The 15,655-nt window shown below is 47.8% G+C and overlaps 2 protein-coding genes across 3 annotated transcripts in view; both read left to right on the top strand.

The window, feature by feature from the left end:
* The window catches only part of LOC122623021 (glycine-rich cell wall structural protein 1), a 77,221-nt gene extending 72,818 nt beyond the window's left edge, over positions 1 to 4,403 (top strand). The window contains exon 4 of one of the 2 annotated variants that reach the window (XM_043801905.1): positions 3,097 to 4,403. In XM_043801905.1, coding sequence (XP_043657840.1) covers positions 3,097 to 4,028 — 932 coding nt within the window. In that variant the 3' untranslated portion in view covers positions 4,029 to 4,403. The other variant, XM_043801906.1, reaches the window with a different exon arrangement.
* Positions 4,404 to 6,353: 1,950 nt separating this feature from the next.
* On the top strand, positions 6,354 to 7,233 carry LOC122624435 (mitochondrial import inner membrane translocase subunit Tim17-B). Its single transcript, XM_043803969.1, has one exon. It carries the CDS (start codon positions 6,515 to 6,517, stop codon positions 7,070 to 7,072), a length of 558 nt encoding a protein of 185 aa, XP_043659904.1. The 5' UTR covers positions 6,354 to 6,514; the 3' UTR covers positions 7,073 to 7,233.
* Positions 7,234 to 15,655: the final 8,422 nt, after the last annotated feature.

Below are 15,655 nucleotides of genomic sequence, written 5' to 3'. Positions count from 1 at the left end.
AGATCCGCACTACGTGTTCGGGGCCAAGCACCACATGCCCGTCATACCGAACATGCCCATCTTCCCGTACAACTCGCCCACGTCGGCGCCAGCGTTCCAGCAGTTCCCTCAACCCAACCATCCAGGCAGCGTCCTCAATCCCGGCTACCCCATGCACGGCCTGCAGCCGGTGAACCCGTACAATCCGCCCTTCATCTTTGGCCAGCTGCCATTCTATGGCGGCGGCGGGCCGACCGGGACCGGCGGTCCGCCCGGCGGCGGCAATGGCGGCGTCGGCGGCGGCGTCGGACTGCCCAGCTCGACGCTGGGCATCCTCGGCGGCGGCGGCGGCGGCCTGGCGCCCTACGGCAGCAACTACCAGGGCTATCAGGGCTACCAAAACCAGCACTCCAACGCGAACATGTACAACAAGCCGCCGCCGCAGTACCAGAACCAGAACCAACAGAACCCCTACAACCGCCGCACCCAGGCGCATCCCTCGGCAGCCGGCAGTCTGGGCGGACTGGGGATACTACCCGTCCTGGTCGTGGGGCTCCTCCTGGCCCTCCTGCCGCACACGTAATAAGCTGCGGCCTCACCAGCAGCGGCTCACTAGCGGCACTCAGAATAGCCACAGAACACAACTCCCGACGACCCCCGGAAATTAACCCATCCCATTTGCTCGGGATAACCTTCATGGAATGAGCCCATTTTCACTGAATTGTTCTACTAACAAGAATCACTTTCCACAGATTTTTACAACTCACCTAATTCGTATACAGCACCAAAGGTGCTTTCATTTTTGGACATGCAAACTATTAAATATTAAAGTAAAAATGGGAGATCGCCTGAACGTTATGCGTTACTTATTATTTTTTACCTTTTTATTCATATTTTCCTTGATATTCGTTTGACTTTTTGTTCTGGCTTAGACTTAAGAAACATGTAAGAGCAGCAGCAGTTAGCTTGGCATTTAAAAATTTAACGACTTACTTAATACGCTTTCTACTTTGCAAAGAGGTTTGGCACGAATCTTAAACAAATGCAGTTCTGATTGAAGCTTTCGGTGCTAAGCCCACGCTGCGTATGCGCAACTTCAAGGACTTTAGCTCACTAGGTACTTAATTATGGTTTCTTCTTGACAGATTTTGTAGCACAGGAGCTGTAGCTATATTTGTTCGATGAGAAAATCATCTGAATCTTTTCGTAGCTTTGCACTACAATTCAAAGGTTGTATTTTAATTACACTGTAAGCCCTCGTTCTACGTATTTTGGCATCTTTTATCGGCAGCCTTTGCTGTCTGGCCCACACTGCGAATGCGTAATTTCAATTTAATATTGTGCAAAAGAGTGTTCTCGTTTGGCTGTGTGGGTGTGTGTACGAGGCAGCCAGTTCATTTGTGTGTGTGTGTGTGTGTGCATTTTCAGCTATCAGTCAAGGGAAAGTGGCGCTCCCTGGGAACCGAACCGCTCTTTTTTGCAGCTCAATTAAATTGGAATTTAATTTCGGGCTTAGACAGCCAGCCTCTGGTTAGAGGGGGCGTGGCAAGTCTGACCACCGCACACAGGACACACACACACACGAGCACACACGAACACACACATACACGGCATGGTTGGGCAACTTTGATGTTAATTTCATTTTTGTTGATGCTACGAATTTGCGGCCAGACGCTGGCGGATCCAGGGCTTTCGATGATGCTACTGCCACTGCCACTGCTGCTGCAGTCAGAAATACAGATACAGATACATTTACAGATACTTAGACGGATAGTGTTGTAGATACAAGATACGCATGTCAATCAAAATGCATAATGAGCTACATTCGAGGGCAGAGCACCAAGTGCGCTGCGTGCAAACCAGAACCGATTGTTTTTTTTTTATACGATTACGAATATGAATAAATAATCACTGAAGCAAGTTAAATGGCATTTTAAAAAAGCAAACGAACAAGAATTAAGCTAGCCTAAGGTGTTCAAAACTAATCTGAAGTAAAAACATACAACTAAAAATGAAAACAAAAACAAAAACTAGACTCTAAGTGCTGCTGACTCCCGAAATGAATCAAAAGAAATCAAAAACTGTCACTGAGAGGCATTTACATTACTAACAAACTGCCAGAAATACAAATACAAATACATATACAAAATCGAAAGCCAAAGAGCAAAATCCAAGCAGAACTAAACAGAAAAAAAACACAAAACACAGAGCCGAAAAACAAATTGTTAAACATTTCAAACACTCAGAGTTAAGCACACGAGGTCCCAGAGATTCAAAACTGCCCAAGAAAACGAAACATAATGATTTTGTCGCTGTAAATTCCGGATAAAAAGCACTCATGTCGAGCATATTTACTCCGTCCGTTTGTATTCGTATTTGCACACACTTGATTTGGGACACCAACTAAAGCTGACTTCATTTGCAATCTCTGAGCCTCTGAACCTCTGAACCTCTGAAGCTCTGAATCTCTGAACCGGAACCATGTAAACAGTACGACCAGTATTAACCAAACCGAAATCATTTTATCGATATAAGATACTACCCGCTACCACTACCACAACCACTAGCAATACTACCACTACCACTATCCACGTCGGTTCTACCCACAATCCTACCCACATCGACTCATACACGGCGGGGAAATCGAGGAGCAAACAATAAGTATTCGAGTATTTACTAATCAAAACCACAAACTAAAGAGTTGTACATAGCATTAAAGACACGTAAGCACACGTGTGTGCCGAGTCGGAGTCGGATATGGATATTGATATATTTAATATGTAATACTGAAGCGAAGACTTAACTAGACTAAGTTTGGGGCGGACAAAAACTCAAAGTTGTGTAGACTTAAAGCGGTATGGTAATTAATCAATCGCGTAGGCTAAGTCCATTGATTGTAACCCGACCATTGACGACCATTGATTGTTTGTTTTAATATTTTCTATTTTCGTTTGTTTACCCGCCTAATTTGTGTTCTTTACGTTTTTGTGTTCTATCTTATCTCCCACTTTTATGCTTTCCATTCGATTCGAAACCCCGAAACCCCCGCTTTTGTGGCTAACCAACTGCTTGCGCACTGCTTGCGCGCCTGCTTTGCCGACTCATCCACTCATCCAGAGGTGAGCCATAACGCATACGCCCCGAATGCCCCGAGTGCCCCGTTGCCGGAAGCGGATGCGAGCGGTGGTGCTGACTACGGTGGTGCTGCGGGCGGTGGTGGTGGCGGTGGTGCAAGCGGCGGATATGGTGGTGGCTTCTCGGCTGGCGGCCACTCCCTGTACCCCGCCCTACCCAACTCCAACTCCAATGGCGGCGGCGGTGGTGCGGCGCCCTACAATCCATACGGCGGCGGTGGCGGCAACGGCGGATACGGCGGCTACAATCCCTACAACGGCGGCTACCAGCCACCAGCTGCTGGCGGCTATCAACCTCAAGCTCCTGGCGGATACCAACCCAGACCTGGCTACACGCCACCCGCCCCGGGCTACGAGAACAACGGTGGTGGTGGTGGTGCCCAGAAACCCAAGGACAAGGAGGGCGGCTTCTTCTCCAACTTCTTCTCGAATCCGGCGGTGAGTCAAGCGGTGTCTGGTATCATTGCAGGCCAGATAGCCAAGCAACTGCAGGGCGGCGGAGCCGGAGGAGCCGGTGGTGGTCAGCCGGCTGGTGGCTACCAGCCCAGCGGTGGCTATGGCGGCGGATCGGCAGCAGGAGGTGGCGGCGGCGGCGGCGGCGGATCCGGTGGCAGTAACATCCTTGGAGGACTCTTGGGATCCGTTCTATCCGGCGGCGGTGGCAATGCAGGCGCTGGCAACGGCGGAGGCACCAGCAGCTTCCTGGGCAGCCTGCTCAGTGGCGGGAATTCCAACAGAGGTGCTCAGCAAGGAGGCGGCGGTTCTGGAGGACTGGGCGACATCTTCAGCTCGAAGAACTTCGGCGGCCTCTTCAGCGAGAATCCCTCGTCCAGGGGCGGCGGCTCCTCCTCCTCCTCCTCCGACGGAGGAGCCAAGGGCTATCCCACCCAGGCACCGGGCAACTACTACGGCTAGGCTACTAACTACGGCTGAGGTAGCGCAGCCTTCCACGTGGAGATCGACTTTAGAGTCTCCTTTTAAAAAGGTCTTTTTTCGTCCTTCGGCAATGTAATCAAATGGAGAACTTTCAACGAAATTAACTGAAACAATATTGAAATATATAAGCATATTATACGAAACTATTAATGACGATATACAAATACAATACATATATACAAGCATATATACTCGATAACTGAGAAACAAGTCACATGTAATTTGAGATACCGTGCGCGTAGAATCCCCCAGATCCCCCAGAAACAACAGATCCCAATTCGGAGTTCATTTGTACATAGAAAAGTAACTGATATTGAATTTGAACAAGATAATATACGTAAGATTTGAAAGCCAGCTCATGCGCGTTTTAATTGTAATCGTTGGATTGAAAGTGGGCCAAAATCTTGATCGTCGCTTTGGTAAGTTAACAATCACATAAACAATCGAAGTTTGAAACAAATTCCTGTGTTTGTGGGGATAATATCAAAGATATCCTTTGCCAGGGGCGCACTTAAAATCACATCATGTTATGCATAATTTAGCTTAGAAATTTAAATTTATTTTGAAATGTTGCATGGGACAGATACAACATTTTCTAGGAAAAGGTAAAACATAGCTTACATTGATGTTTTTCAATGGTTGTCAAGTGAAGAGATGGATATGCAAGTCAACCGCTATGAAATAGAACTGGCCAAAAAAGTTGGCCAAAAGCAAATGTATGCACGAGTATAACGCGGGGTACCACGGACTCACGTCTGTGTGGCTACACCGAGCAACCAAGCAACCAAGCAAATGGAAAGTGTAAATGGCTTTGGGAAAAATCCGCAAAAATAACAGAGATCCTTAATCAACGCGATCATAACTTTTTAAGAGGCTGTTGACTGAAGGCAACCGGATTTGCAGCCCGGAAAGTTGCCCGAGTTGGCAAAGTTTCGCATTCGGGCGGCACTCGAAATGCGCTGCGTTTCCGCTGCAGTTTCACCTGTCCTGTCCCATCGCATCGCATCCCATCCCAACCCATCCCATTCCGTCCCAGAACTGTCCGAATCCTGTCCCAATCCTGTCCCGCCTGGCACTCCACGTGGCCACACACTCGGCAGCTCTGCACTTGGCAGTTGCAAGTTGGAAGTTGGCCGAAGGAGCTGCAGGAGCTGGAGAGGAGTGGAGGCTTGGAGGTGGAGGCATTGCCGCTCTGGCAAACATTTTGTTGCCTTTGTTGGCCGGAATGTTGCTGCTGCACTGCAACAATATATTATGCGCTAAGCTCCTCAACTATGCAGCCGGCGGATGGGTGGCCATTTGGCTTTGGCTGTGGCAATGGCTTTGGCTTTGGCTTTGGCTATGGCTCTGGTTAACCGACTACCGTTTTGTAATTTATTTAAGTAATAAAATAAATATACGTACGTTATATGGTACGTACGCTGCGCACCTGGCCGTCTGAATTGCCCTGTGCTTGGGATGCTGCTCCATGGATATGGATGTGGATGTTGCTGCGTGGATGCCGCTCCATGGCATCCATGTGGATGTGGATGTGGCTGTGGATGTGGATGTGGATATGGATGCGATGCTGACGGTGGGTTTGTTGTCAAGCGAAAGTGCGCTTCAAGTGCACCAAGCACCCACTTGGCCAAAGTGAATTTAGTGTCAAGTGCAGGAAAATGTGAAAAGCAGCTGCGAGTTAGTTTTTCATATTTAAGCAGCACTTCACCCAGCAGCAGCAGCAACAACAACAGCAGCAGCAGCAACTCACACTGGTCGGTTGTCTATGCAAAATGGATGAAATGGATTACTGTTCGCCTTTGGGAGGTTACACTAGTATTTCGCAGGCCCATTAGCCAGCCGGTTTCTTTCGGGATCGGGATCGGGGAGGAAGGGGCCACTAGATGCTTTCCTTTTTCCACTGGGCCAAGTTAAGTTGGTTATAATTCCGAACGGCTTATATAAAGCCTTATAGTTAAGTCTCGGCTTACAAGTTTTGCCTTTAAATAAGAAATATGTTTTATAAAGCAGGTGAAATTCCCATACCTTTTCCACTTTTTAATTCCTAAATCTAGTGACGACCGAACAATGAAAAATGAGTTTACAAGGGACTAAATACAATAGATAACATTTTCTCAGTCTGGGTAAGCAATCTTTTAATTTTTGCTATGTCTTGCGATTGGTTAAGATTCGTTAAGATATGTATCTTTCTCTTTCGCACACCCTCCCGGTGCACTTCGTCACTACGTGGACTCCAGAAATGTAATTTCCTGAGTGGTTTTAATTTTGAAGTAGTAGGCTACGTATGGAGCATTATTATGTGAATACCAAATCGTAGTCCAGGCTAACTTCATATCACTTTCACTTTCACTTTATTTTAAGCCCTACCGCACCTGTGAAAAGTCGAGCGTCGTAGCGTCACAAATTCAGCTTAGAGTTTTCAATTTCGGCCAGACATAGGAATATTGAACTGAGGGAACACCGAAATGGAGGAGTATTCCCGCGAACCGTGTCCTTTTCGCATCGTCGACGATTGCGGCGGAGCCTTCACGATGGGCTGCTTCGGAGGCGGTCTCTTCCAGGGACTGAAGGGATTCCGGAATGCACCTCAAGGGCTGGGACGCCGGTTCGCCGGGGGATTGGCGGCCGTCAAGGCCAGATCGCCGACCATAGGCGGTAACTTCGCCGCCTGGGGCTGCGTCTTCAGCATCGTCGATTGCAGCCTGGTGCATCTGCGCAAGAAGGAGGATCCGTGGAACTCGATCATGAGCGGGGCGATCGCCGGCGGGATCCTGTCCGCCCGGAACGGAGTGGCCGCCATGTTCGGAAGCGCCATCATCGGCGGCGTTCTGCTTTCAATGATCGAGGGCGTGGGCATTCTGTTCACCCGCATCTCCGCCGAGCAGTTCCGCAATCCTGATCCCCAGACCGAGCTGGCAACAGCAGGCTCGTTTGCATCTGGATCCGGAGCGGGATCTGGCGATATCAATTCCGCACCCGGCTTTGGATTCCCCGTCGCCCAGCAGGCCAACGCAACCAGCTAAATTTCCGTTCGCATTCTGTCGCTCAAGCCGGAAGTTCCATGAATAATTATAATTGCTTTCGCTTTTTGCATTCGCTCGATTACTTTGTGTGCCTCCCACTGCCGCTCGTAAAAATCCAAATTTCAAGCTTAATATATTTCATATATTTGGGCACATCCAAAGCATCGGTATTTCATTTGTTACTGCGTTTTTTACACTACAATCTAGATGATTTCTGTAGATCTGCACCACTGTGCACCACTGTGCACCACCCAGAAGCAGCTTGTGGGTGGCAGATCGAGGACCAGGTCTTTTGGTTCGGGCCAAGGATTTCAGCTGGCAGCTCCTTCAGGGCAAAACAATGACGCGCCGCATTTAGAAGCCTTTCGCTCTCGCTGCCGCACACCGCCCTTAACCCCGTGTTGCCCCACAAGCACCCTGCAACCAACCCACCCCGCCCATGAATGCCTCACGGTGCTCGTTCCGTTGCGGATGTCGTTGACTTTTCAAGTCGCATTAGAAGCGACACGGCGGCGTCGTCATCGCGGCGGTTGCGTGGTTGTGTGTGTGTCTGTGTGGGTGTTTGGGTGTGTGGGTGGGCGGTCGAGTGGGTGGGGCATAAAAATACATGTAAGAGGCTTTCAGCTTATTGTTTGGCACTGTCGCGTTTTTATGATTGCACGCAAGGCTCCCTGGCCATCCCTCCTTCTCCCCCGCTGCTGCACTGCTCCTCTGCTCCTCTGCTCCTCCTCCAACTCCTGTGTCGTCTGGCTTTGGGCCCTTGTCTCGGCTTAATTTTATTGATATTACACGTACTTGAAGTCGACGACCAGGTCGAAAACAGCCATGCCCATGCCCATGCCCATGCCCATTTCCATTCGCATTCCCATCGTCTGGCTATTAATTTTTACGGCTTACGACTTACGGCTGCCTCGCATAAGCGGCCGGTAGATGGCGCTCCGCAGTTGATCAATTTTTTATATCTATTGGCACTTACTTGCCGCGATATATTACGTATTTATGCCTCACCCTGCTTGCGCAAATCCAATTACGTTTTCATAATCAGGAGTCAGGAATCAGGAATCCAGAGCTGCAAGTGTTTTCACTTTATTCACTTGTTTTAAGGCACCCGCTGGAAGAACAGATACGCATTTACTGGTTATATTTTATGGCCAGTTTGATATGAGAAGTTTTTTTTTGTTTTCGAAACATCGATAGCCATACAATCTTTGGTCATCCAACTGGGGGAAACTTTTAAAGATTCTTGAAACTTTTCCCCCGTAATTACTAAGAAAATCTTAATGAAATTCTTGTTGGCCACATATTTCTCGCTGGTATTTTCCCGATTGGCTCCTTCATTTTGTATTCTAACAACAACTATTCTTTAACATGTGTATTATGTAGTTGTTGTTGCTGCTCTTATTGTTGTGGGGCAATAAAAATGCTACAACTTAATTAATTAAGTGCAAATGATAAAAATGACCAAACAGCACGAAACACACACACACACACAGACACACACACTCACAAACACACACAGGCACACACTCGCCAAACAGAGAGAGAAAAAACTAATTAAGTTTTATGTGCAATTTTCGTGGCTGAAAAGTTTCGTTTGTGTGGCAATTGTGTGGTGGCCGAAAGAGGGGCGTGTGGCCAAAGGGGGGCGTGGCCGGGGCACAGAGCACCACGTAACGTTGCCGTCACGTTCTGTTATTTATTTTGATAGTTTGTTGTAGCTGCAGAGCCCCCACATCCCCTTCCCAATTCGCTAACTCTGGCTTCCCCCGGCTTTCTCCACTTTCTCCCCACCCCTCGCTCTACGTTTTTCCATCTCTTTTGGCGGGAAATCTGTGCGCTGACATTTGCCGCGATTAATGAAAGTTAAGCTTTTGTCCGAAGTCTTTAATTTGTGGCCATTAGAGGGCGGCCAACACCAACAGACAACCATATATACGAGCATACGTGGGCTGACACACACACATGGAGAATAGAATGGTCACGTGACTCCAGTTTTGACTTATTTTCACCATTAAACATACCAGAGTTGAGTTAACTGTGTGTAAGATATAAATGTAGCTTGGCTAAGACTTCAATTTGGTTCCTCAGATTTAATTAATTGTATATGCTACTTCACTAATTTGTATATAGTGTTTGGTAATCCTTAAGCATATCTCTCCCCTGTGACGTTAAGATACAACATTATGATGTACGGATTCTTAACTTAAAAAATATTAAAAAAAAGAAAAAAATAATAATTTTATTGTAAATAACGTAACAATTGCGGTTGCATCAGAAACGACCCCCCTTTTTTCCAGTGAGCACTGCAGAACCAATCCAATTGGCGGCGACTCCAGTTGCGAAAAATTGCATTGCCTACTTATGTGGGCAACATCAGAGGATCTCGTTGCCAAATTGAGTAGCGCATTACGGCGCGTGGGTGGTTTTCCCGGCTGGGTTTTCCGGCGGGAGTGCTGGAAAAACACATGCCTGCCCCGACGCTTGTTTACATGCGTTTGGCGCACTCGCCAGATAAATCAGCAGCACAACAGAGCATCGCAGCAGCAACATCGCTGCAGCAACAGCAGCATCGCAACAGCAGCAACAGCAACAGCAACAGCGGCAGCAGCAGCAACAACAATTGCAGCTGCAACATCCACAGAGCCGCTCTGATTTAGTCAACGCTGATTGTTGGAGTAAGAACTGCAACCACGACATGGGTAAATTTGCAAAACAAACTCTTCCCTTTTTCCTTTTCCCTTTCCCAGCTTTACCAGTTTTCCCGTTTTCCCCACAGGTGTGGTCAGCCTAATAGTGGTAGTGAAATGTTTTCGAAAAACTGTACAAATAACAAATAAATGTCGGGTCTTTTTCTAACTAAAAATGTTTGGTAGTCGTAGGAAACTTGAGATATGCCATTCAATAATTGTAAACTGAATGATAATCAAGCTTGTATGCAACAAACATTCAACTTTTCAACTGTGCCATGCGGCAAGTTAAAGTGCATGTGCTTAGCTGCCATAAGCTGAGTTTTTAAATATACCTCGTTAGTTTTATTATGCAGCTCCAGGCTATTAAATTAAACGCAATGCAAGTATGTAAGTCTGCATCTTAAACTCAACATGTATTGGGTAACTGGTAACTTGCAGTTGCTTGGCAAACCCCGATGCGCACCATTATTATCCCTGCCCCAGCTGCATGTGTATGGTGTATGGTATTCAGAGTCTCCGATTGCAGCTCGAATTTAGTTGCATTCAAAGCCCACTAGCAACATTGGCAAGTTGTTGAAAAATATTTGTCCTCTGCCATGCAACTCTGCAAGTTGCTTGCCCCATGCCACGGATGTGTGCTGCGAAACTTTCGACTTCAGTACACAACTTACCTAAACTTGTGCTGTGGCACAAAAAATTTGTTAACTTCGGCCGAAAGCAGGCCGAAAGGAGGGCGAAAGGACGAAAACTTTTGCATTCGCCTGCAGCTGAAGTTGGCCGGAGTGTAATTGAGGCACTCGAGGGCGAAAGGAGCCGAGTTCAGTCCATTGCAATGGAGTCTCGCAAATCGTCCGTTTTTGCAGGTGATAAATTTTGAAAGGCATTTTAATTGATTTCGACAAATGAAATTAAATGAAATTAAATGAAATGAAATGAAATTCGGGAGCGCCGGAGGTGTGAGCCACATCAAATATTAAACGTTCTGCCATTTGAATTATCAAATTTCGTTTGCGCCCTGCCTTCATGTGAGTTTCAATTAAAAATTTACTTATTTGCTCGACAAAGTTTTTGTGTGGCATTTAGCAGCGCAACTATGAATGGGGGGCGGGACGTGATGGGGGCGTGGCTTGGGGCCGGAACTCAAATACCGAAATGCTCAAATACAAAACGACAGACAAATGAAGACGGAGATGCAGATGCAGATGGCACAGACGATGGAATGGGAATGGGAATGGGAATGAATAAATTTCCAAGCAGTTGAAATGTTGAACCAAGCGAAGTTTCTGCTTTGTTTTGGCGCCTCAGCTCAAGAAACACACAAAATGAGCAGGCTACAATGAAGCACTGCAGGAAAATCATAGCCCATTTAGCTGCAACAAATTCCACTTATTCATGGCATAAACTAAAAAAGAAATCACTTATTTCTATATTAACGTATTCCATGGTAAACTACAAATATTGATTTTGATATTGATTTTATTCACACCACTATTTGTGCACATCTAAGCAAACTTCCGAGGCATTTCTGCCAGTGCACTCGCATCCGAGGAAGATGCAATAGTTGGAGCGACTGGAGCAGCATGCGGCTTGTGGTGGCATCTTACTTGCTGCACACTTTGTGGACATCGGCGGGGCGGAATTAGAGTGGTAATAGGCAAGGGGGGGAGGGGCGTGGCAGGGCCTCTGTTCAAGTTGTGCAGCGAAAGCCACAAAAATAAGAAACGACGACAAAGTACGGCCCTCTTGTCGGCCGCCTCTGTGCGAAAAATTAGAACCGCAAATCATTTTGAAAACAATGCATATGCCATGTCATATAAGTGGGCGGAAAACAGGAGCGAGTTTTCCTGGGCGTTTCCAGGGTACTGCACAAAATCCTCATCTATCTGGGAAGACAGCCACAAAACAAGTCGGATATCCGAGATGCTCCCCATGCTAATTAGTCGGGCTGCGGTTTTTAATTGGGATTAGCAGTTTAGCATTCTAGCATTTGCCGAAGGAGCAACTTTCAAATACTTCAGCAATAATCGCGAGAAACGCTCGTTGCCATAAGCTCATTAGGCCAGCCAGATGAAGATTATTCACCCTTCTTAAGGGCGATTTAATTGAATTGCATATCTAGTGATTACTAGAATAGGAAAGCTCTTCTATGCATTCATATGTGTGGGTACAACCTAAAGAGATGACTTTGAAAAACTGATTCGAAAAAGGTGCCAGAAATAGTATCCTTTGAGTTGTCAGACTCCCCAGCGTGGCAATCACTGCGATAATAATATTCGACTCGGCCACAAAAGGAATGATTAAGAACATGAACATGTGGACGAGGGAAGCCGCAAAGAGCTTCTAAGCCAACCCATTGGAGGCATCGGCTCCGGTTTCGGTTGGAGATTAGGATTGGGATTGGGAGTGGCAGTGGGAGTGGGTTGGGTTCGGGCTTGGCCATGTTAATGTGGGCTCAGACACGTCTAACACTCTTTTGCTAAGTCGCATCGGGCCCTTTTCTTTGCGCCACCCGCCACCCCGCCCGTTGGTTTATTCTTCACCCCACTTGCAATTTAATATTCATTTTGTGAAAAGCCCATTTACATTTTGCGTTTGCCCTTTTTCGTTTTTGTCCTGCCACTTCAGCTCCTTTGCCCACTCCACCGCCAGCTCCAACTCCAACTCCAAGTCCTTCCCCACATTCTGTTTCTGCTTCTGTTGCCATGCATGTGTGTTGCACTTTCTTTTCTCGACCCCATTTCCCCGTACCCCAAGGACCCACTGCTCAACACGGCGTATGCGTAATCTAAGCAGAGCAGAGTAGAGCAGAGTAGAGCAGAGCTCTCTCCACTTTCCAGTTCCCATTTTCTGCCAGTGCCTTTTGTTTGTCTTAATTCAACCGCAAAGGCACAAGGATGCGGGATGTAGGGATACTGGGACAGGGATTTGCGTCCGTTGACCACTTGAAAAGATTTTTAACCCGCTGCCTGCTGCTGTCCCCGTTTTGGCCCCACCACTCACTACTCTCCACTCCACTCGACTCCACTCCACTCCACTGTGGGTCGGAAAACCTGCTGCAGCTGTTGATTTATACGCACTGGACCATGTCAATGTCGATGCTGAGCGCCCTGAGGGAAGCAATCATCGCCGGGTGCCATAACCAGATGCCCATGGAGTCCCTACACGGCGAGAAAATCCGAGTGCCGCAAAGCTCGGCAAAATGATGGAGTATCGAGAGGATTTCAGAGATAGCAAATTAATCCTTGCCTAGTTGACACATCAAATCTGAGCCTATATCCATTTTAAAGGTATCTGTAAATAATCCTGTATAATGGTGATTACTTTTCGTCACTCAACATGAATGCAGCACATGGAGCTAGTGAGGAAAAACCTAACAACATACTGCTTAGTTCGCAGAACTAACTATTTGGTGGGATGAGACTTGAAGTATTTTCTAGCCGTGTAAGCCCGAACCCAATACAAGCTTGTTGTGGCTTTCCGTTTGGCTGGCTTTCGGCTGCTTGGGTCTGGCAAACAACCAAACAAGCGATCAGCGATCCCACTAAACACCCACAATTAGCCGATGGGAAATTGTTTTTCGGACGCCGAGATAGTTATTAAAATACTTATGGACAGTTAAATGTTTAATCAATGTCCTGCCAAATGTGATAATTGGGGCGTGGTCGGGTGCGCTGCAAATATTTGGCCGCTGGCCACAAAAACCGGTTTTACTGCCGACCAGCGAAAATGCAATTGAAATGCAAATATTAATTACAATCAAATGGGCAGTCAGGTGCAATCGAGCACTTGCTGGCACACATAACGCGCTCATGGGGCGCAAGTCGCGGAGCGACCCTCGCATTTGCGCCCCATGAACCGTTCACGCAACGTGTCGCGTTGTAAATAGAATTTGTGCATAATAAAATTATGCATTCATAAAGCAGTTGCATTCGGAGTGCCGAACATGGCCATAAAACACTCGCTGAATGCAATTTTCGCCACCTCTGCCTCCACCGCCACCGCCATCGTCCCCCTGGCGCTTCCTCTCTGATCCTCCGCATTCGGATGTGCCCCCTATGCGAGTGTATGTACGTGCACAATGCAGTGCTATGGAAACCGGTGAAACGTCTGTCTGATACTCCACCGCCGGCTCCGCCAGCGCCATTCAAGCCGGAATAGTGGGGAGTCCTTTTGAAAGGCGGCGTCATCGACCGTGAGTCCATTTGGCCGAGCCGAAGAAGCGACCCCCCGGTGGCTTCCAAAGGGGACCACACATGCCTTTTCGAATTGAAATAATCATCATCGTCATCCTCATCGTCATCGTCATCTTTCTGCTAGCCCGGGGCGTCTGCCCACTACTAAACTGCACCTTGGCAACAGCCGACGAATAATGGCTTTAACTCCTCCGAACCCAATTCAGACTATTTCCCGAGTCTTGAAGGAGTTTCGCTGGAAGTCTAAAAAATATCAAATTAATTATCTGGGGACTAGGTTCTATTTCCTTTACCAGCTCTTTCCAGTCGATCTAGTTAGGATATCGGAATGCAAGCCTTAAGCGACTTTAAAATATGAGTAGGGACTTCAAGCTTAGCCCGCATCCTGCCAACCTGTATCCCCTTGTCGAACATCCCCGACTAATTCCACAGTTCTGAGGGGCAGCTAAGTCAGGCCACTGCCGTTTCCTTGGATTTTCGAAGAGATTTCGCATTTCGGACGGGGGCGACGTCCATAAACGGATTATAATGCGTGAACCTGCCCCCTTTCCGGCCGCCCAACGCCTACTTATGCCTGCCCATCGCCGGGCAGTTAAACCGCTTACGGAAACTCTGTTCCCCGCTCCCCGGGGAACAGTGCTCCTTTTAACGGCGCACTGTGCAAAACATTTGACTAAGTCGTAGCACTACGTAGCCATCTTGTTTGAAATGCCTCACGACTCTCTCGTTCGTTTCTCTCGAATGAACCATAGTTTGAAATAGGCCAAATCGTGAAATGAATTCTCCAAGGAATTCTCCAAGTGTACGATGCTGCGGCCCATCCGCGGTGCTTCCTGAGCTTTGTCGAGGCAAAAGTCCATTCTGTCACGTTTTATATTGATATTTAAAAAAACAACATGCAGACGCGGTAGGTGGTGGGAGGGCCGAGAAGGGCGGAAAATGCGGACCGCCGCGGCAACAACTAACAACTAAACAAAATGGCAAAACAAATTTCTGCGCGTTTTGCTCCACTCAGCACGTAGGCAGGGGTGGGCAGGGGAAAGGGAGTGGTCGATGGCTTTTCACGTGGCAGCCACGTAGCAAATGGCAGCGGCGGACGGAAATTGCAATTGAGTGCAAATTGCAAGAAGAAAAGGACCCGTCCCCGTCCCCTCCACTACCACTTCCACTCCGCTCCTATTGCCCAATTTTCACCCACTTCCTGTCGCCCTCTTCCTTCGTCCCAGAGACCGCACCCACCGCCTCCCACTTTCTCCTTCGATTTTCGTGCACTTCCTGCCGAGAGCCCACTACATTTTTAATGCCCCCACTGGCCCGCAGTGATTTCCGAGCCCCACACACTCCGCTAATGAATAAATCTGACCATCTTGAGCCGTTGGGCCTGGAAGGCGGCTTTAATGATTAACCACCGGCAAGGCTGCATTGCATCCACCGCCCACTTTCGCCCACTTTCTCCCACTCTTCTCGGCCCACCACCACCCACATGGCAGGTCGCATGTTTGCATGCTCTCGGCGCCTTTAACTTCATCGTCCTTTGTCACGTCCTGGGCGCGATTTTTATCGCCCGCAAGTCGCGCGGAAAAACAGGAGGCTTTAATTAATATACACACCGAAAAGCAAACAACCTGGTTGTTTCCCTCGATATCAAACCAAACTCACAGCGGACAGTATACTACTTTGTGCCATGAAATAATTCAAAA

Source organism: Drosophila teissieri, chromosome X, assembly GCF_016746235.2.
Source record: "Drosophila teissieri strain GT53w chromosome X, Prin_Dtei_1.1, whole genome shotgun sequence".
NCBI classification, from domain to species: domain Eukaryota; kingdom Metazoa; phylum Arthropoda; class Insecta; order Diptera; family Drosophilidae; genus Drosophila; species Drosophila teissieri.
Note: the sequence above shows the minus strand (reverse complement) of the source record. Positions and strands in the feature narration are given on the sequence as shown.

Excerpts from the sequence above, each read along its gene's own strand:
- LOC122624435 (XM_043803969.1), top strand. The coding sequence starts at position 6,515 with ATGGAGGAGTATTCCCGCGAACCGTGTCCTTTTCGCATCGTCGACGAT.